The following is a 22,566-nucleotide window of genomic DNA, read 5'->3' on the forward strand; positions in this document are numbered from 1 at the left end:
TCAGGTTCTGTGTTTTCATTGCTTGCTAAGGAGATTCTATTTTTGGCCAATTAAAATAGAACTTTGATTTTATCGTCTTAAAGCTTCCAACATTTGAGACAAATAATTTCCCATGGGTCTATATTTTGTTGTTTTGGCCATTTTTAAACAGCCATCTAGTTAAAGCTACGGCAATTTTAGATAGATCTCTTTTTGAGATAAAAAATGCACACACCCCCACCCCCCACCCATGCTGTAATGTGGATCTAAAAAGAAGCAGCTTTGTATAATGACCCTGTTTAAAGTCTGGTCTTCTTGGGTTACTCTTTCTGTGTGTTTTATCAGAGTAAAGCCCCCTGACAACTCCCCGGCTCCCTCCTCACCTCCCTTCGTGCCAACTGCCTAATTGCGCTGCTGCATCTTTCAAAATGGCTAATGGGGTTGAGAACAGCCAACGCTGCTCACTTTAAAGGGCTCAAAGACTCGCTTGGATTGATGTCACTGTGGATACAGTTTGTCTTTTTTCCCTCTCAGTTTTCCTCTCCCCCGTGCACGCCCCTCCTTATGGCATCATCTCAAATGAACCTAAAAATAGAAAGCTAACAAAGTCAGGCGACAGGGCACGTATATACTCTGAATTATTTGTATTTATTTAGATATTGAGAGGTGGCTGATTACCGCTGCAGCACTGACACATAACTGTAGACAGGAAGATGCAATTAAGGTAACAAAAGCGGAAGCAAATGAAATTTTTCTGAGCGAACGTTCCAGCAGGAAGTAGCTGAACATCAAAGCAGCCGGCTGAGGTCCAAACCTGTCTGAGGCTGTATGCATCATAGCCAAAGTTTGTTTCAGTCCCCCCCTCCACATTTATGGCTCTTTTTTTTTTTATACTGAACACAAAGCCACTAGAAGCATTTACAATGTTTATGCTTCTGTTTGTGTGTGCGTGTGAGCGCGCGTGCTTCACACCTGCACAAAACATGACCCATTTTATCGTGTATGCTTGATCTCGAAAGGGGGCTGTTGCGCAGTTTCCCAATTTAAAAATATTCATGCATACCGATCCCGCTTAAAAATGGAAATGTATTCAAACTCGTCTCAAAACACCTGTGAACCTCTGCCACACACACGTGCACGCACGCACACGCAGACAGGCACACACAGAATGCATTTTTCAGTTTTATTACCCAGGCGGTAAAGTGTTTTATAACCCTGTTTCAAAGTCAATTCTGTGTTTACAATATATCAGTGGTAACATTTGGCAAATTAGTATGCTCCACTGACTGCCAGAGCCGTGTACGTAAAAACCGCTTTCTGTTGTTTCAGCACAAACGGGATTGTTTAAAAGAAATGACACAAAATAGAAGTCTAAAGAAAGGTGGACATCAACACATGCTGCCAGAGAAGCAGGTATTGATCTAGTGGCTTGTTGTGTAATTAGATGTTGTGTCTGTAACCATTGTTTTAAAGTCTTCTCCTCGGTCCCCGTGGCGTTTTAGCAGTTGCCACCGTGACAAGCTCAGCTTTATCCCGCAGAAAGTCAGGGCTCAGACAAAGTGGGCAGGTCCTGCTTGCTCTCAGGCGTCTGCTTGAAAGCTTTTCCTCTGGCACTGAATCACTTGTTTTGGCTGATTCACTGTAAGTGTTAGCCTGATGCAGGTGATTGATGAAGGGGATCTACCAAACATGTTAAGGGGATTGGACATAGTCTTACCTTTTCTTATTCACTTGCTGGAGCGCCAGTGCTTGTTTCCAAGGTAACATGAAATCCAGGCAGCTCTGCAGCTTGACAAGCAACTATTTTCTGTCCACTGTTACTACTATTAACCTTTTTTTTTTTTTTAAATCCAGCAGATAAGAAGATGAAATTGATTGAATTGCACCTCCTCATCAAGCAATGTGAAGGTTTCCCAAAGGATTTAACACCCCTAAAAAACATAGTTTGAAATGAGACATCTTTTCTTTCACTCAAATTAAATATTCATTACTAAATATAGAACAATCAAAGTCAAAGGTTGGGGGAACTGATAATATTATTGCTAAGGAGTTTAATATGGGGAGGTTTTGCTTCTTCAGGGTGAGGTCGGTGTGATTTGATCAGATTTGAGTGACAGTGGCCTGGAAACATGAGTAAATAATCCAATAAGAAGTCCTTTTGATTCAAATAAAGCATTTAACTGCTTTGGTGAATGGAGAATACCGAGCTGGATTCATCACAGTCAGCCTGCCACATTTTTCTTGTGTAACTGTTAAAATTGTTGATTATAGAAAAAGGGTTTTAATTCCTTAGTCTCAGTTCACTGAGTGGGGAGCATAGACCGTATGTAATAGATGGATGTAGCCATTGCTTTGAAATTTGCTAGTAAAGTCCCGTTTTGAAGCATCAAGCTGAGCATTTTATCTATCATCAAAGGTTTTGGGGTTTTTGCAAACAGACATGGGCTAAATCTGACCAAAATCAATGGCCTTTGTGTGCTTAGTCTAATAAAATTTGGGTTTTTTTAAAAAAATTGTTGTTTAGTTTTATTTTATTTTATTTTTACATATACTATTTCACTTTGTTATTTGTTATGTCATGTGTACAGCACTTTGTTTTCAGTTGAAGGTTTTTTGAAAAGTGCTATATAAATCAATTGCTTGCTTGCTTTATTTACTTTTCATTCACAGTTGTGACACGTACTGCACTTCTTTTTGACTCTAATCGAAACCATAATTTAGAAAAGTAAACATTATGTTTTTAATAAAGATGACCAGACTGGTCATAGAGCAAAGAAGCAGAAGAGTCATTTCCTGATGAGCTTTTATGCAATTTGACCTCGTTTTTACAAAGTGACAATATTGCGTGTAGAAGGTCAAATCCAGCGCACAAACATGAAGTTTTCAGTTAGCAGTAGACGTGTAGTTTACTGCTAATTATGCCAAAATTTAATTCTGATTAAAAGCATGGCTTATTCTTTGTGCTTGATGTTGGAATGAACTGACTGTGCCAGTTTTTTTAGAAAGCAGCAACTTTTGTAAAACTAACCACACTTAAGGCGCTATTTAGGGGATTGCACTTACATGATATTTTGCCCTGTTTAGTAAATCTGGCCCGGTGGGCAGAACTGATTGAGGAAACTGAGGACATTGCTCTCTTCAAGTACAGCTAGTGACTATCAGTCACAGGGAACCACAGGGTACCTTGTCTTCATTTAAAAAACTTAACGTCATGTTGTTTTAAGTAAGACCTGAAACTAGCAGTTGAGGCCATAAACTCATGAAAATATTTCCTGAGGTTATTGATAAAGGGAGCTGCTGGCCTTCATCCTGTTGATTTTCATACGATGTGACTTCTTATTGCTACTACAGAAGTCGCCCCCTGCTGGACACTTGAAAGAATGCAGTTGTAAGATTTTCTACTCTGCCTTCTCTTTTTTCCTGAAGCTAGAGCCATCTTTTATATACAGTCTATGGTAGATACCAGTTGAGCCCCACCCCTTTAAGACCAGTGAGAAGAGCAGATACTAAGACAAGAAATATTATTTTGAATGCCTTGAAATAAACATTTCCAGTGAAGAATCTCTGAGAGAAACTGGTTTTGAGCAATATCTTTTAAAAATTATGTTGAAATAAATTATATGTAATGTCTTTATGAAAGTAATACCAAAGAAAAGCTGTATGTTAGTAATGCAGTTTTTAACCCATCTGACAAAACCAACTAGAATAAGGCAACAGTATTGCTCTATCTGCTCTAATAAATGCTTACTGGCCTATGAATGGACATCTCCCTGTTTCTGTGAAGATCCAAGTGTTCATCTGTTTCCTGGTGTAGTTCTCAAACCCAAAAGTAATCTCTACAACAACAAAAAAACACCAGAAGTAACAAAATGCACTCTTAGCATTGTTCTTTGTGATGAATGTCTTCCTCTGGAAGACGCAGCTGAACACAACTTTGGGATATTCTGTGTTATTGTTCTGTGATAAGAGCAAGTTTCCTCTTCCAAGCTTTGCATTTGTTTAGTGGTCTGAGTTAATGCATGCCAGAAGGCGAATGGCAGACTTTTATAAATGATTCACTACAAAATAACATTATATCTGAGGAGGACTGATAGCATGGATTGTCAATACTAATGACTTTACAATTTCACTGGCTGTAATCTGGAACAAAAATTCTTCGACTGCAGTTCCAGGATCCTTTGCATGTATCCACCACCAAACAGCAACATGATAAACAGTGTTATTATCTCAATGATTCTATACTGCATCTTAAACTGTCTGTCAGACTGTTTCTATTATAAAACCACGACTTTATTCATATCTATTACAGACCACTGTAATTCGAGTTATGAAAGAGATGAGAGAGCAGGGATATGAAGGGCTGCAGGAGTCCTATTTACTGTTGCTGCACTTTGTATTTTGGCTGCATGTCTCTACGTTTGGATGGAAACTGTGGATGGCATAATGCCTTCTGAGATTCATGCCATGAGAGTTGGGAAAGTTAAAGAATCTGATGCTTAAAATCAGCCTCATTCATGTCTTCAACCAAAAAACTGTGCATGACATGCTATAATAAGGGTACTCTTAAAATCACTGCAGACACTTTTTGAAGGGCCTGCAGTTATGGAAATTATATAAACATTACATAGAGCCTTTATTGCTCAGACAACAAGGACAGTTTGCGCAGTCTGCCTTGAAAATGTCAGAGCAAACAAGATGGCTTTCAGTATTCAGACTTTCTTGTGCCTCTTGGTTCAGGAAGATGGTTATTGTGTCAGAGTCATGTAGATTAGCCCTGGGTTTTTTTCAATTGTTAGAAATGTGAAATTTGATACTTTTTAAGCACAGCCTGAACTTTATTGGGCAAGTTCTCTTCCAATTTCTTTAAAAGGTCTCCAGGATTTTTTTTGAAGGGCATTCAAAGCTCTTCTTTGGATGTTTCTGCCTTTTGTTCTGTTCTCTGACAAGATGATTCCACACTGCCTCAGCAATGTTGAGGTCTGGACTCTGGGGAGGCCAATCTGTTCCATTGTGTGTTTTTCAATCCAGGTATGTTTTTACTGCATTGTCAGTGTGTCTGGGATCATTGTCATGCTGAAAAGTCAAGCTGTTGCCAATCAGATGCTTTAAAAATGGTATTGCGTCGTAGATGAATGCAGAAAATATAATCTGTAATTTTCTGCATTAATTAATTTTGACAAGATCTTTAACACCACAAGGTTGAAATGCAGCTACAAACCATATCATACCCTCCACTGTGTTTTGTAGGTGGTTGTAGTTACGGGGCGATCGTGGCTCAAGAGTTGGGAGTTCGTCTTGTAATCGGAAGGTTGCTGGTTCGAGCCCCAGCTTGGACAGTCTCGGTCGTTGTGTCCTTGGGCAAGACACTTCACCCGTTGCCTACTGGTGGTGGTCAGAGGGCCCGGTGGCGCCAGTGTCCGGCAGCCTCGCCTCTGTCAGTGCGCCCCAGGGTGGCTGTGGCTACAATGTAGCTGCCATCACCAGTGTGTGAATGCGAGTGTGAATGGGTGGGTGACTGGATATGTAAAGCGCTTTGGGGTCCTTAGGGACTAGTAAAGCGCTATATAAATACAGGCCATTTACCATTTACCATAGTTAGGTGACAGCTTTCCATCTCTCAGGTATTGTGTCAGGTTCTTGCTGGATTTTCCTGTTTCTCAAGGACATGACTTTCACATACTGTTCATGTGCTGTAGATAGTAGAGATGGCACGATACCACTTTTTTATGTCCGATACGATATCATACATTTGGATGTCTGCCGATACCAATATAAATCCGATATAGCATATTTTATAATCAATAAAATGTTTTGTTTAAATATCTTGCTGCATTTTGTATAAGTTCATACTCAAGTTTAAAAAACTAAACTAAAATAAAACTTTTCTGTTATACCTGTATGCAAAAGATACACTGCACCCAAAATATTTCATAGATCAGCTAAACTGATCAATCTAATAAACTTAAACCTACACCATCCTCCCTATTCTGGTATTTCAAAGAGTACTTAGTGGAAATATTAAGCAACCTAACTAATAGGGTTCCAACTCCCAGCAAAAAATAATAAAAAATAGGGAACCACCCCCCACCCTCTGCTTTATAATGCTTAATTGACGTAATCGACTGTAATTTAATGCAAGTGTAAAAAAAAAAAAAATGCACAGAAATCTGAAAAATCAGAAAATTGTCTACAATGATTAAATAGATTCAACATCTTTCTTCAAAAGAATTGCAGACTGCACAGATGGTACCTTCCCAAAGGAAAAAGTACTATAGCTTACTAGGGTATAAATTTGACTTAATAGTTACTATATACAATAATGGATGTCTGTACATTTTACATCAGATGGAAACTTTGGTTGTAAGATTCAGATAATTATTTATTAAAAGCTAGACATGACAATTAGAAAGGAAAGTATGTCTTTGTGCCCCCTTTTCCCTGTTAATGCCCTATCGGCCCCCCTGGCTAAACCTTGCTAGACCCGCCCCTGCACAGTTACGTCAGCTGGATCTTTATGTAGAAAAAGATCCTGGTGTAGAAAGTAATATTAACAGTTTATCAAGCTTAAACGTGCTGCTGTTGTTTATCCGCTGGTTTCCTTTTTCTAACGCAAAGTGGGCCAAAAACAAACGAGAGACGGAGTCGCGACAGAAAAGCAGATCAGCTGATCATTGATCAGTTTCATGATTGAAGTAGCAGCAGGAGAGGGAGGGAGAGAGTCGCTCCCAGCATTCGGTGGGAATGCTTTACAAACATTCAGAGATGAACTTGCACACTTGCTTTACTTCTCTCTGGGATACCTTTCTCGGAGATTAAATGCCGGTTTGGAAGCACGTAGCGAGGCTCCAAATGCTGAACCAGACCGCACGCCACATCCACTCTATCACGAGACCATACTCCTCTGACGTGCTAAGTTTATGAGCTGGGTTACGCTATGTCGCAAGTTTGTGAGGTGCTTTTGTGATATTGAATGGATCGGATTACATTTTTTATTCCTCTCCGATATCCGATCCAGTAATTTAGGTCAGTATCGGACCGATACGTAATATCGGATCGGTCCATCTCTAGTAGATAGTAGTTTTTTATGCCTGCCACGTCTTCTTTTGTCTTCCACTTCAGTTTCCTCAAACTTTTTAAGGACACACTGAACATCACGCTGAGATATGCCAAGTTTTCTTTTAATAGCTCTTTGGAAATCTCATTGTTGGTGTGTAGCTGTGTTATCTTTGACATCATTTGGAAATTCGTTTAAAGAAATTGGAGCAAATGTGTTTTCATGACAGGCTGCAACTGTGGTACAAAGGTACAAGTGCCTAAAAATACAATTTAATGTTGTAGCACAACACTGGTTCATCCCTTGACTTATGTGCCTTTTTTATGCTTGAATGATTTCCTAGGTCAAAGAAAAAGCATTCCTCTGAAAATGATCAGACATTGACAGACAAAGAACCATTGCTCAAGACTCCAAGTCTGGCCCCGTGTAAACTAAACCTAAAGAAATTAAGCACTGCTCAAGACTTTTGTACAGTACTCTATACAATTAATAGAATTTCTGCAAAGAATTTGGACTTTGTTATAAGAAACAAATGCAACCTGAATAAGTGATAACAGCTGTTTCAAGTCTTTATTGAATACACTGAGTAATCGTTTGAGGATGGGAAACAAACAGCATGTTTATGTGAAAAGTTTTCACAGGACTCTCAGTGGAGCGGTGATGATTGGGGTTTGTTCTGCAGCCACAGGATCTCGGCACCTTGCAGTCCACCATGAACTGCTCTAGATACCAAAACAATTAGGAGTTCAGGAGAACGTCAAAGCCATCTTTCCATCAGCCAAAGTAGCAACTCTACAACAGACTTGCTGAAAAGCAAGAGAACTGAGTTGCTGCTTTGGTCCAGTCAAAGTCAACTGATTGAAATGCTGTGGCGAGAGACAGCTGTGCATCAATGAATGTCCACAATTCTCAATGAAGTGAAGGGACATTGTAAAGGAGAGGGGGACCAAAAGCTAGTTAGAATCACATATTCCAATTAAGGAGATGAGATTGAAAGCGTGGGTTGTAAAGATGCCTCTCTTGCTAAATAAAAGCATACAGTGTCTTGCTACTGACAAAGTCTGCTCTTCTTTAGAAAGATTGATTGGGGAGAGCCGTGCCTTGAACACAGAAACTTTCACAGCACCGCAGCAGGAACATTAAGGAGCTAGACATGAGAGTCTATAATCAGAACACTTATAGATTAATAAACAAATTCAGACCACCTCAAGTTGTGCAACACATGTGCTGCAATGTTCTGTAGCACGATGATGCAGAATTTGGCATTTCTGGTAAAAATGAACACCACTTTGTTTGAAATGCGTGTTAAAAAAACAGTACACCAATATAAGATCTGATCTCAGCTTTAATGCATGCACTTGGAAGGTTACAGCGTAGTGTTAAAAGGGGGCTCCAGTTAGTTCACAAGTTACAACATAGATTTACTGCAGAATTCTACATCAGCTTTAGAATAAGCAGTTCAGTCTGCTGACCTTTTCTCAGTTGAGATGGTTAGCATGACCTGGATAGTTCAGTCAACACCTCCCAGAGTTACTGGTGAGAACTGAAACAGTTTTGTGGGGAGGACTGGGCCAGAATTCCTCCTCGTGGTTTTGCAGGTCTCCCCAAGCAGTCTCTGGGATCAAAGTTGTTGCTGCTAAAAGAGCTTCTGCCACGATTCTGCACTGTTTGTTTAACATTAGTTTGGTCAGATCGTGTTTATCTAGAATTTTGTGGCTTAAATGAAAATCAGGCCTTGTGTTCTAATCAGTTTAGAAATCCTGGTAATTCCAGAGAGCTCACAAACATTTTCCTGCATCTGTACATCAGAATGAAAGGTTTGTCATCCACGCTAGATAGTTATTATGCCAACCCGGCAGCTCACATCCATCCCTGTCCTCGTGTAAAATCAAATCCAGGCCAGGATTTTCCACTTTTCCTCTGCATAAAATAATAATGAATACAATGCCTGGCATATTGTTAAGGAGGTTGTGAATAATAAGGAATAGTGCTGTATGGGGCATATTACTCTGCTCCTTTCTTCTGTTGGAACAGGTTTCCATAAAACCTGATTAATAATACATGTCCAATACTTGCTCAGCTCCTTCAGGGTCAGCTATTATCCTGTCGTACTTTTGCGGCTTTGACTGCATCCTGCTGCAAAAAAAACGTTCATTTACTGAGCGATTGCCTTCAACTGAAGACACCCGTGCTTGTCAGCAGGAGATTCTCTAAATGTGCAAAGAGCTTTTTGAGCTGCTGTTGCAGTTTGGAAATATCATCAGAAGCAAAAATGGTGGATATTATTCTGAAAATTATACAGCTGTTTGGAGGCGAATGGAGCTCATTCACAACAGCCATTTTGGCTTGTCAAAGAAAAATACAGATGGATTTGATCGCATTAATAAGGCTGCCTTTCAGCCATAGAAGTTCCTGGTATTGTTAGCACAGCTTACTGGGAGACTTCATGGAACTGAGTCATGAATGTGTTTAGTTCCATCTGTGCTTTTCAAGATATCTGATGTCAAAAAGGTCCAGAGGTGAGAATATTCAAGGCACCGCCATCCTAATGACTGTTAATCTTCACATGTTTGCAGAGAACAAAATTAAGTCTCAGTTTCCCTCTGGCTGTAACTGCCTTAATATTCAGTGGCTTTCTTAACTTCATTACCTCCTAATACTCTTTATTTCTCCTTCATCTATTATGAAATGGGTAGAAGAAAAAACAACTCGCGTCACAGTTCTGTCCACTCTTTGTTGCCTGTTTTTGTTTTATGAGGCTAATTTACTTAGTCCTTGTTTTAGGGCAAATATTAATAAATGTAAGTTAATTAAAGAGCAGATGTGAGTGAGAAAATCTTTTCATTTAAGTCTCTCTGGATAAGAGAAAATGCTGAATGCCTGAAATGGAAATTAGACTAAATGTAATTGCCTTCATAATCGAAAGCACTTTTCCTTTAAAGCTTCAATTTGGGACTTTTTCAGTATATAAATTATTGATAGCTTGAAAAGGCTTTTTTGTGGAGTTAGCCTTTTAGAAGAAGAAGAAGAAGAAGAAGAAGAAGAGCTTGTGGAAACCTTTTTTTTTAACCTTGCGGTAGCTTCAGACTTTAGATCCAGACTCACCGTCGTGCACCACAGGGCATGCATTACTGGCCTCGTCTGCCTTTGAATCTCGCTTATCATGCGTCCTCTTTTTTTGTTAACTTAAAGAGACAAGCTACAAAAAATGTTGGATAAAAATGACAAATAACCCATGCTTGCGGTTTGTTTTCAGGCTATATAAAAAGCACATACGCACAGCCCATGCTTCACTTGGGTTGCCTCTGGTAAGCAGTGTGAGTTTGCACAGACTGTAGGTCTATTTGAAGTAACCATATATAGTGCCAGCAGTTCAAAATCTCACCCTTCATGATATGAGATGACTATAATATATTCATGTGACACACCAAAAGAAGCTGCACACTACATCCATCTGCCAAGACCATCAGATATAAGCCCTGCAGTCCGCCTCTTGTTGTAGAAAGAACAAACAGAAGCCTCAGATGTGGAGCTAATATGGTTTTCTTACCTGTTGAGAGTGCCTTAGGAGTGCCTCCTCAGATGTCTCAATAGTCATGCAGGGTGTCATTTTCTCCTCTCCCTGAGCAGCAGGACAAAAAAATCACCCCCAAAATACTAAATGAACACCTACCAGAGCTGTATTTGAGACTTCAGTTGGTCTGTTAGTAGAGCTGGGCGATAGAACGATAACGATATGTATCGCGATATAACTTTTTCTCGATAGAAAAATTAAACTATCGCGATAGACCTCGCCGCTCTTGTCCTCTTAAAAAAAAAGAAAAAAGAAAAAAAAAGAGAACAGCCAATCCAAATTAAGTAGCGCAGAGCCGAACCAATCACAGCCGCAGCGTCACGTCACGTGACTTGTTACGTACAGCACAAGTGCCAAGCCGCACATGTGTAATTGTTTGGGAAGCAGCCAGCCACCGTACCGCCCGGGTAATGGAGGAAATGAGTGAGCCGACTAGAAAAATCAACCGAGCGTGACCGAAGAGAAAACAGATGATGCTTCCAACGCCGGAGAGATTGTCAAACGGAAGAGCCATAGAAGTTCCGTAGTGTGAAGGTATTTCGGCTATTTCAAGTCTGACTAAAAACAGAGTAGCGTGCACTGTAAATTGTGCCGAAAGCAAGTCTGGAAATACAATAAACTGGTGCATGCGCTACGTCCACACGTACCCGGGTATTTTTGAAAACGCAGATTTTTCTATGCTTTTGCACCTTTCGTCCACACGTAAACGGCGTTTTTGGTCACTGAAAACGAAGATTTTTGAAAACTCTGTTTTTGCATTTACGTGTGGACTAGAAAAACGGAGAAAACGCAGCGTCAAAGGTGTGCGCATTTTTTGACGTCACACTGTGCGCCACGTTATTGTTTCGGTGAAATGAATTTCTACAATACTGTTAATTCTACTCTCTGCAGTGTTTAAATGCTTACATATACACACAGTTACTGTCCCTCCACACATACGACTCAGTTCTGCTTCTATGCCCCAGCTTTGTTTACTTTTTCCCACCGAGGCTTCTAGACTTCTGATTGGCCAACATTTCTGCACGGTTAGGAATCTAGCGCCACCTGCTGCTTTGGCATGTTCATAGCAGCGTTTTCCTTCATTTCTGCCTTTATGTGTGGACGGGATTATTTTTTAAAACGAAAACGGAAAATCTCCGTTTTCAAAAATACCCGTGTACGTGTGGACGTAGCCTCAGTCTCTGACTGGAAGCGCTAATTCGTCATTCGGCTTTTGTCAGACTAAAGTAACTGTTAAAACTGTTTGAAAAGCTCAGCTATACAACAAGGAGAGATTGAGAATTTCCTTTTAGTTCTCAGTTTATTTGATATTGACAAAAGTTAGTCAGTTTTGTCTGTTCTTCTGTAAAACAAACTAAGATTTATTTTTAGAATTAATATTTTGTTTCTAAGTGGAATTGACAATTTAGTCTGTTTCGTTTGTCCTATTTTGAAACTTAAACGCTTTAGCGGCTGCCTTTTGTGTAGTTTGCAATATTTGCCTTTATCTATCTGAAAAAGTCTCATGTTCCTTAAGTACATCTACCCTGTTGAACTTATTATGGGAAATAAATATTTAAATAAAAACAAGCTGCTGATTATTTCACATTTTACTCGTGAGCAACGGCACATTTAAATCTTACAAATATAGTTATTTGGCTTATATCGTGATAGATATCGTTATCGCCTGAAATGAAAAAAACATATCGTGATATGAAAAAATCTCATATCGCCCAGCTCTGTTAGTGATATAAGTCCCTCGCTTACTTGGGGTTGGATCAGGTGAACACTCCTCTAGTCATGCTATAAGCTCAGGCCCCGGCTGAGGCAATGATCATTTCTCCTTCTTTTTCATCTTTTCATTCCTCATGTGCTGTGTGTGCTGCTACTGCATGTTTCTGAACTCTTGCCTTCGCTCTCCTGTAGTTTACTTTTTGTTTTTAGTCCCTCTAAGAGCTCACTTTTTCTCTCTTCTGTTTTCCCTCCAACCAGTCGAGGCACATGGCTGACCCTCCCTGAGCCTGGTAGCGGGGTTTTCCTATATCTTGAGGCGACAACTTTCACATACTGTTCATCTATTATAAATAAGTTTTTAGCTCTGCCACTGATGTTTTCTTTCTCCTCAACTTGTCCAGTTTCCTCCGACTTTTTAAGGACGCACTGCACACCGTGCTGGGATGTACCAGTTTTCAGGTCATAGCTTTTGGAAATCGTCTTGTTGGTACAAAAATACAATATTATGACTGTTACACTGTGTTGTCTAAAAATTCTCTTAATGTCACTATTTAAAAAAGGCAAGAAATTCTGGATCATTGGAAGCAAAATAAAAAGAAATGTGTGGCTCAAACCCTTTCTACGCTACTGAAGGTGGATACAGTTTAGCCAAATTAAAGTTACTGATGTACAGATTTATAGAAAAATAGCAAATCTGTTGTGTCCATGAACTCAGTTGTTGTGTTTTGGTTCCGATGTTTGTTCATGTGACTCGTACTTAAATAACCATGGGTACAATTATGTAACATCAGTACTTTAAGGTGGTGACACTAACCTTTGCTACTTAGTGAGCTCACTGTTTAGCACATATAAAACAATGGGTGGGTGGGTGAGTGTTCATGTGGACAGCCTGTGCTTAAGTGATATCTCATGTTGGTTTTATATCGCACTGTAGGACTACCTTCCCTATTAACCTTCTTATTGGTTCACAGCTCCACTACATTTCAACATGCTCAAAGCTCCCATTAGCAATTATTACTAATTATTATACTATTATTACTAATCCAAATAGTAATTGAAAGCACGTGTGGGTGTGAGCGACCTTAATGGAAAATGTGTTATGTGCTGGGAAATCTTTTTTTTGGTGGTGGTTTGTGATGGGATTGATTTTTTTTCTTCTTTTTTTTTTGTCAGAATCATTTATATCAATAAAGTTAGGCTGAAAATACTTCAACGATTCAATGAACAAGAGAATGCACCAGTGATAAATTAAGCTTAGTTATCTGATAAATTGGCAGATAAATGAATATTTAGATCATGTGTTCCAATGACCAGTGCATCACTGAGCTCCTGGACAGTCTGAGGTGCAAGCTGTCGGCGTCAGATGGAGCTAAACATAATGTCCCAGAGGTGTTCTGTTGGATTTAGGTTAGGTGAGCTTGGGGGCCAGTCAGTGGTATCAATTCATTCATTCTTCAGTTACTGCCTGCAGACTCTTGCCAGATGAGTCGGGCATTATTGTGCAGCAGGAGGAACCCAGGACCCATCGGACAGGCGTTAGGGTCTGACAATGGGTCAAAGGATTTCTGACCTAATGGCACTCACGGTGTCGTTGCCTAGCCAGTAGAGGTCTGTGTGTCCCTCCATGGATATGCCTCCCCAAACCAAACCTGACCTTCCACCAAACCCGTCATCCTGAACGATGTTACGGGCAGCTTAACATTCACCAAGGCTTCTCCCTTTCACATCTGTCACATACACTCAGGTTGAACCTGCTCTCATGTGTGAAAATCACAGAGTGCCAGTGTTGCCTCTCCAAGTTCTGTTGTTTTATGCTAAATGACAGTTGAGCTCCATAGCAGATTCTGGTCCTGCTGATGGTCCTGTCCAGCTCTCCTACAGTAACTGTCTGTCTCCTGAAATATCCTTAATGCTGTGCTGGGAGACATTGATGTGCCATCCTAGATTAGTTGGATTACCTGTGCAACCTCTGTAGGGTCCAGGTGTCACCTCATGCTACCAGTAGTGACACTGACCCAAGTTATGTATCAAAAGATTACTTTTTTTAAGTACAGCAAGATACATTTTTGATTACAATTTTAGATTAAATTGTAATCTAATTGATTACATGTATAATATCTCTTAGATTTCACTTAGGCTAGATAGATTAAACTCAACTTGAAGTGACATATTATGTCTTTGCTGAGCTGAGAAGATCCATTGATCCATTTATCTTCTTCTACTTTTCTAATTCAGGGTCGTGGTTGGGCTGGAGTCTCTCAGCTGTCAGGAAGTACACCGTTTCAGCTTTAGCCATCCCTTCATTAATGATTTCATTTACCTGGAGCCTTATTTGTAAATATCTGAAGGAACCTTCTCTAAGCCATAACTTCTTTTTAAAGCTTCAAAGGAAAACAAGAGTGGGCTGTGAGCACCTGACCAGTCCACGTTTCAAATGTGGTATCTGTCATGTTGGCCCTAATGTAGTGATGATTATATTTGAATATTACGTTTTAAAATACACAGTTAAAACTGACTAAAACCCTCATTTCTTAGACACAGAGTGCATCCAGTGGTGACAATATTTTAAACAGGAGGTTAGAGTGTAAGCTAAAAGTTATAATGGAACAATGTAGAGGAAAGATGTATTTATTTTCTGTTAGGCTTAGGCTAGACTTCACTTAACTTGAATTAAACAAAACAACTTATATCTTTGCCAAGATGAAAACTTCCATCCATCCATCTTCTTCCACTTATCCAATTCAGGGTCGCTTGAGCCGATCCCAGCTGTCATGGTGCAGGCGGCGGGGTGCGCCCTGGCCAGACCACCAGTCTGTCACAGGGCTACAGAGGGGAAGCTGAAAACGGTGGCATGGATCAAAATCAGAATAGAGAAGGAAGGAAGGAAGGTTGAAATCTTTCCATTTTAACATATCATAATTAGCTAAATGAAACGGGAAAACAGGAGGTTAATGCAGTGTAGTGTTTTGTTTTAGAAAGACTACACGGTATGCTCGATGCTATATTTTATGTCGTGGCATCATACTCTTAGCAGAGTATCATTTTATGAAAGTAAAGTTAAAAAACAAACACGTGGAGAATTTTGCTTCAGAACACTGGTGCAAGCTCAAAATAACAAGAATGTAAGTCAGCTTTACTGATGTTGCTCCATTTCACAAATCACGCATTTGTCTCGAGGAGCATTCTGCACAGCATATGGAGCCTCTATACTTCAACCCTTTGTTTGGACCGGGTGAATATCCTGGAGGCATTAATAGCTAGGCCAGAAAAACAGAGAGTTCCCAGAGTGGTGGGTCAGTCCGGTACAGCCCGAGTGCAAAGAGAGGACAGAAAATGGAGAAAATGCCACATGCAAAGCAATGGACAAAGAGGACTGTCAGTAGAAGATAAATAGAAAAAGATTTGTGTATTTTGTCCATGGTTTAAAGTTTTTTTGAGTGAAAATGTCAAAAACAAAGTATGTGGTATATATTTTTCACAATATCTAACAGGAAAGGTCAGACGATACAAATTTCATACCTTTCTTAATACTTTCTCTGCCATTTCCCAACAATCAGCAGCCATGGACTCCTCGTTGAAGCTGCTTAGCACTTTGAAAATTGAAATAATTGATGCCCACAAAGCTGGAGAAAGCTACAAAAAGAAAGAAAATTGTTTTGAAGTAGCAAGTTCCTGAGTTCATAATACAAGTAAGAAATGGTACTTAACAGGAACGGTGGAGGTCAAGTTGAGGTATCGGAGACAAAGAAAACTGTCTGAGAGAACTGCATGTAGGCTTTTATATAGAAAGGTAAATCAAAAAAGCCTTAATTTATGAGACAGAATAGATTCAGTTAAATATCAGAAAAGTGCAGAAGAACCAGAACATCTGTCAAAAAAATAAGCATGGCTCCATAAACAATCCTAAAACCGTACAAGAGGAGCTTCCAAAAAGTTACGCCAGTGCACCAAGTCAAAAATAAAACAATCTGACCATACAGGGTGGCTAAACCTTTACTTCAGGCCCTGGGAAATATGAAAAATAAAAAGGTGTCATCGAGAATCGTCTCTGTGCACCACAAATAATCAAGAATTGATTAAAGGACAGATTTTCAGATTTAATTCAACGACTCAAATGTTTTAACTGTTTAGGAATTACACACATTTATACACAGTCCCGCAATTTCAGTGGCTCCAAATTAACTGGACAAATTAACTCTAAACATACATGTGTGCGATGTATATCGAAGGTGACTCGTGAAAAAACGCAAACCGATGATGAGATGAACATAATTCATGTGAAAAAGCCAAAGAATTGGAATTTATAATAAATAAATCAATATACGCGTGAAGTTGTTCATGCAAAGTTTCTTTGACATTGGCCTAACAGTTAGGAGGTAATAGGTGCCCTACTTAGTACACTAAGATTACGGTATCGTAAGTTAAGGATTGATTTTTAATGTTTGGATGGAAAACCTTTGGAGTCGATGACAGTCTGGAACCCGTTAACCTCACCAAATGCTGATGCTCAGTCAGGCCCTTACTCTAGCTGCCGTCAGCTTGTTTGTGGGCTTCACTGCCTTCAGTTTTGCCTTCAGTACAGGGAGTGCAGAATTATTAGGCAAATGAGTATTTTGTCCACATCATCCTCTTCATGCATGTTGTCTTACTCCAAGCTATATAGGCTCGAAAGCCTACTACCAATTAAGCATATTAGGTGATGTGCATCTCTGTAATGAGAAGGGGTGTGGTCTAATGACATCAACACCCTATATCAGGTGTGCATAATTATTAGGCAACGTCCTTTCCTTTGGCAAAATGGGTCAAAAGAAGGACTTGACAGGCTCAGAAAAGTCAAAAATAGTGAGATATCTTGCAGAGGGATGCAGCAGTCTCAAAATTGCAAAGCTTCTGAAGCGTGATCATCGAACAATCAAGCGTTTCATTCAAAATAGTCAACAGGGTCGCAAGAAGCGTGTGGAAAAACCAAGGCGCCAAATAACTGCCCATGAACTGAGAAAAGTCAAGCGTGCAGCTGCCAAGGTGCCACTTGCCACCAGTTTGGCCATATTTCAGAGCTGCAACATCACTGGAGTGCCCAAAAGCACAAGGTGTGCAATACTCAGAGACATGGCCAAGGTAAGAAAGGCTGAAAGACGACCACCACTGAACAAGACACACAAGCTGAAACGTCAAGACTGGGCCAAGAAATATCTCAAGACTGGTTTTTCTAAGGTTTTATGGACTGATGAAATGAGAGTGAGTCTTGATGGGCCAGATGGACGGGCGCGTGGCTGGATTGGTAAAGGGCAGAGAGCTCCAGTCCGACTCAGACGCCAGCAAGGTGGAGGTGGAGTACTGGTTTGGGCTGGTATCATCAAAGATGAGCTTGTGGGGCCTTTTCGGGTTGAGGATGGAGTCAAGCTCAACTCCCAGTCCTACTGCCAGTTTCTGGAAGACACCTTCTTCGAGCAGTGGTACAGGAAGAAGTCTGCATCCTTCAAGAAAAACATGATTTTCATGCAGGACAATGCTCCATCACACGCGTCCAAGTACTCCACAGCGTGGCTGGCAAGAAAGGGTATAAAAGAAGAAAAACTAATGACATGGCCTCCTTGTTCACCTGATCTGAACCCCATTGAGAACCTGTGGTCCATCATCAAATGTGAGATTTACAAGGAGGGAAAACAGTACACCTCTCTGAACAGTGTCTGGGAGGCTGTGGTTGCTGCTGCACGCAATGTTGATGGTGAACAGATCAAAACACTGACAGAATCCATGGATGGCAGGCTTTTGAGTGTCCTTGCAAAGAAAGGTGGCTATATTGGTCGCTGATTTGTTTTTGTTTTGTTTTTGAATGTCAGAAATGTATATTTGTGAATGTGGAGATGTTATATTGGTTTCACTGGTAAAAATAAATAATTGAAATGGGTATATATTTGTTTTTTGTTAAGTTGCCTAATAATTCTGCACAGTAATAGTCACCTGCACACACAGATATCCCCCTAAAATAGCTAAAACTAAAAACAAACTAAAAACTACTTCCAAAAACATTCAGCTTTGATATTAATGAGTTTTTTGGGTTCATTGAGAACATGGTTGTTGTTCAATAATAAAATTATTCCTCAAAAATACAACTTGCCTAATAATTATGCACTCCCTGTATCTGAAAATTTGATCTATTGGGCTGTAATCGGATTACTAACTTGGCTTTTAAAGAATATCTCATTTCTTTGGTTTGAAATACTCGGGTTCTTTTACAGTGTGCTTTGGATCATTAATAATAATAATAATAATGGATTGGATTTATATAGCGCTTTACAATAGCACTATTCATTCTCTCACATTCACACACTGGTGGAGGCAGCTACAGTTGTAGCCACAGCTGCCCTGGGGCAGACTGACAGAAGCGAGGCTGCCATATCACGCCATCGGCCCCATGGCCATCACCAGTAGGCGGTGGGGTAAAGTGTCTTGGTGTCTTGCCCAAGGACACAACGACCAGGACAGAGAGCCCGGGGGATCGAACCGGCAACCTTCCGGTTACAAATGCGTTTCCCAACCCCCAGCGCCATGGTCGCCCCCCATTATCAGGTTTACAGCATTTCGCAGAATCTGAGCAGACAGCATAGCATAAACACTAGTTTACTGATGGTTTCATCTCTCCATATTTTTTCATTTTCTCTGGAAAACCCTAATCTTGCCTTCTTAACTCATTCACTGCCAGCCATTGGCAGTGAATGAGTTAAACCCATTGACTCATTCACTGCAGTTGACGGCTATAGACGTCAATGGCAGTGAATGAGTTAATAATAATAATAATGGATTGCATTTATATAGCGCTTTTCGAGACCCTCAAAGCGCTTTACAATACCACTATTCATTCACTCACTGGTGGAGGCAGCTACTGTTGTAGCCACAGCTGCCTGGGGCAGACTGACAGAAGCGAGGCTGCCATATCACGCCATCGGCCCCATGGCCATCACCAGTAGGTGAAGTGTCTTGCCCAAGGACACAATGACCGAGACTGTCCAAGTCGGGGCTCGAACGGGCAACCTTCCAATTACAAGACGAACTGCCAACTCTTGAGCCACGATCGCCTGAGTGTAACCAGTGGTTTGCACTTTTTTGTGAAGGCATCTTAGTTGCAAACTTTGACAGTGATGCATCTACCTTCTCTGGTGTGTTTTTGGCTAGATTTTGTGATATTCTGAATGTTTTTTCTTAACCAAGGAAAGAATCTGCACTCAAAATCTTTTGGTGAGCTGACAAATGCATTCATTCTTTTTAAGGACATGGCATAAAGTCTCATAAAGTTTATTTGGTGCATTGACATATTTATTTCATTATATAATATTGAATGTTGCAGCTACCAAATGGAAGTTCAACACTTGGAATCAACTCCAGATCTTTTATCTACTTAATTTGTCATGAAAGATGAAGGGAGCAGGCCTCACCTCACACATTCCCTTCATTAAATGCTTGTCAGTCAAAACTTCAAATACTTTTAAGCCTCTGAAAATGAGTTACTGTGCATAAAAATGGCTCTATTTTCCAAACGGTTAATGAAATACTTTCCTTAAACCCCATGATTAAAGTTCAAAGTCTGCCCTTCACACCACCATCGCACCATTATTAGATTTTAAATAAGAGACATATGGACGTACCTGTGTAACCACCACTGTGTGCTACATATCTGTGTGTTTAAAGCAGAAGTACATATCATCTGATGATAACAGTGAGGACCCAGGGAAAAAGTCAACCTGATATACAGTAGTAGGAGTTTTGTAACTGTGGCAACCCGTATAGTTCATCTCTGAGTTTGGACTTTTCCTTGTCATTACTGGCAAAGGAAAGATGAAAATTATTCCTGAGAAATGTTTTACCATTACAAATCAGCTGTCGTGAAATAACCAAGCCAATTTCAGGAGTAGTGTGTTTAACAGCAACATCAGTATGCTTGCTTCTTACACGCAGCAGTGCTCCACCGAACAAGGACAATTTAGATTAAATGTCACATGACCTTAAAATGTACTCAAAGTATGTTAATAGCATCAAATTATAGCGATGCGGGAACCCCGACAGACACCGTGATGGCGAGGAAGTCTGTTTTCCTGCGGCGATTCGTTCTGTCTTCAAGTCTCATAGCTTTAATAATTAATGTTACATTGACATACTGCATACTGAATGAAGGGAGGGTTATGAGTCACAGAAATGTGAGGAATCCTGTGTAACAAGAGACAGGAATGTGAAATTAATTAAAGTGGTGAACTTTTAAAAAAACCCTATTGCAACATAAGATCTAAGTCATTCCCTTTCCTCTTGCCCCCAAACCCCTGATCTTTAACTGCTAAACACTTGGATAGTTACACATCCCAGAGTCACTCGCCACAGTTACTTGAATGATGAATGAGAAGTTTAACAGAAACTCAGTTCAGGCTTCCTGCACATGCAACAAATGACTCAGTGTTTGATCTTTCTGTTTTTTAGGGGCACGGTGGAAGCTCGCTTTGTTTACGTCTTCATTTTGGGGATCCTCTTCTCAGGCACCAAGGACCTGTTGCGATCCCAGATCATCACAGCAGATGCCAAACTGAAGAGCAGGGGATTATGGGAGATTTACAGTGGCTTGGTTTTGTTGGTTTCGCTGCTCTTCCGTGCTCACAACCTGCCAGTCCTCTGCTGCTGCCTGCTGATCCAGACGCTCATGGCTCAGTTTATCTGGAAGAAACTCCACTATGATGCCGCCCAGACTACCATCATGCACTACTGGTTTGGTCAGGCCTTCTTTTACTTTCAGGTAAGCTGGTTAAAGTTGATTCTTTTTAAATCAAATTATACTGCACAAGTATAATTTGCATTCAGTCTTGTAGAATCTGCATGAATTTGAACTCCTCAAACATTCAACTCTTTATTTTGTTTAGTTGGTTTTCTTCTTTGAAACGTGTAACAGTGAAGCAATGAAGGAGCAGAGGTAGTAAAGGTGGGGGAATTTAAATACCTGGGGTCAATCGCTTAATGCAACAGACACAAGAGGTGTGCCGAAGAATTGGGTGTCAGAGGTGATTTGTGACTAAAGCAGAGTGACAAGTGAAAGGAAAGGTTTACAAGGCGGTAGTGAGACCTGCTGTGATGTATTGTTTGGAGATGGTGGCACTGACAAAAATACAGGAGGTGGAGCTGGAGGTGTGAGGACTTTGGGAATGACTGAGATGGTCAGGATTAGAAATTAGTACCAAGGGGGCGGTTTGGAGACAAAGTAAAGAGAGGCAAGCCTGAGACAGATTGGACGTGTGCAGTGAAGGGACGCTGGATATACTGGATAAAGGATGTTGTAGATGGAGCTGCCAGGCAGGAGGGAAAGAGGAAGACCTGCAGAAGAAGAACATACAGAGGGTCGATGTGACAGAGGTGGATGCTATGGAGAGGGTGAAATGGAGGTAGATGATCAGCTGTGCAGACCCCTAAAGGGAGCAGCCGAAAGACAAAAAAGAAAAGCTCTGTTGGGAAAACATGGATTCTTGAATTAATGCGATTACTTTGTGCCTAAACATTGTTACAAACCAAGCACGTCGCCCCAAAAGTCTCTCCCAGCAGAACAATATGTGCCTGTTTCCTCTGGATCCCAGTCTAGTCAGGGATCACAAATCCTGCCAGATCCAAATTGTTCTACTGCATCATCTCATTCATTGTTCTACCTAAGGTTTTTAAAATGGGAGTTTTTTGGGATTGACTTGCTTTTAGAGCCAACATAAAGTGTCCACTAGAAGTATTTGGCACCTCTGTGTTGGCTTTGTTTGTTTTTTACCCCCAGAGTTTGCCACATGTGGGCCTACAGTGTCCATAATGCTAGTCTGCAAGTTTGTTAGCTCAAGCATTTTTAACCCACTTAAGATCACGAAGAGAGCACTTGAGCAATCCCAAGCCTGAGATCTTGGATCGAAGGATTGCTTGACCTCCTCTAAATTTGTGGTCATGTTTAATGTGAGCGCTATATATACAAAAGAAAATAAGACAAAGCATAATAGGTCTCCTTTGAGCGTATCACCAAACACGTTTTCTTGAGAAACCTTACCCACCTTTCCAAATTGACTTTGACTGTTGTGCTGAGTAGTGAATGCGTGTGTGACGCTGTGCGAAAATCACACCTCCCAGAAATACAAAAGGAAGCACAGTGAAGAACAAAACAGTCAGCAAGTGTCTTGATTGTAAAAGACATCTAATTTAACGCCCTGTCACAGAGTGTAGCAACATTTACGGAAGCTAT

The 22,566-nt window shown here is 40.4% G+C and overlaps 1 protein-coding gene across 1 annotated transcript in view; it reads left to right on the forward strand.

The window, feature by feature from the left end:
* Positions 1-22,566, forward strand: part of pigg (phosphatidylinositol glycan anchor biosynthesis class G (EMM blood group)) — an 84,570-nt gene that overhangs the window by 52,707 nt on the left and 9,297 nt on the right. Inside the window, exon 11 of the mRNA XM_085368375.1 lies at positions 20,790-21,099. Coding sequence (XP_085224501.1) covers positions 20,790-21,099 — 310 coding nt within the window. The remainder of the gene's footprint in view (positions 1-20,789; positions 21,100-22,566) is intronic.

Source organism: Diplotaxodon limnothrissa, linkage group LG2 (genome assembly GCF_057381915.1).
Source record: "Diplotaxodon limnothrissa isolate DT_005_m linkage group LG2, D_limnothrissa_male_GT1.1, whole genome shotgun sequence".
Classification (NCBI taxonomy): domain Eukaryota; kingdom Metazoa; phylum Chordata; class Actinopteri; order Cichliformes; family Cichlidae; genus Diplotaxodon; species Diplotaxodon limnothrissa.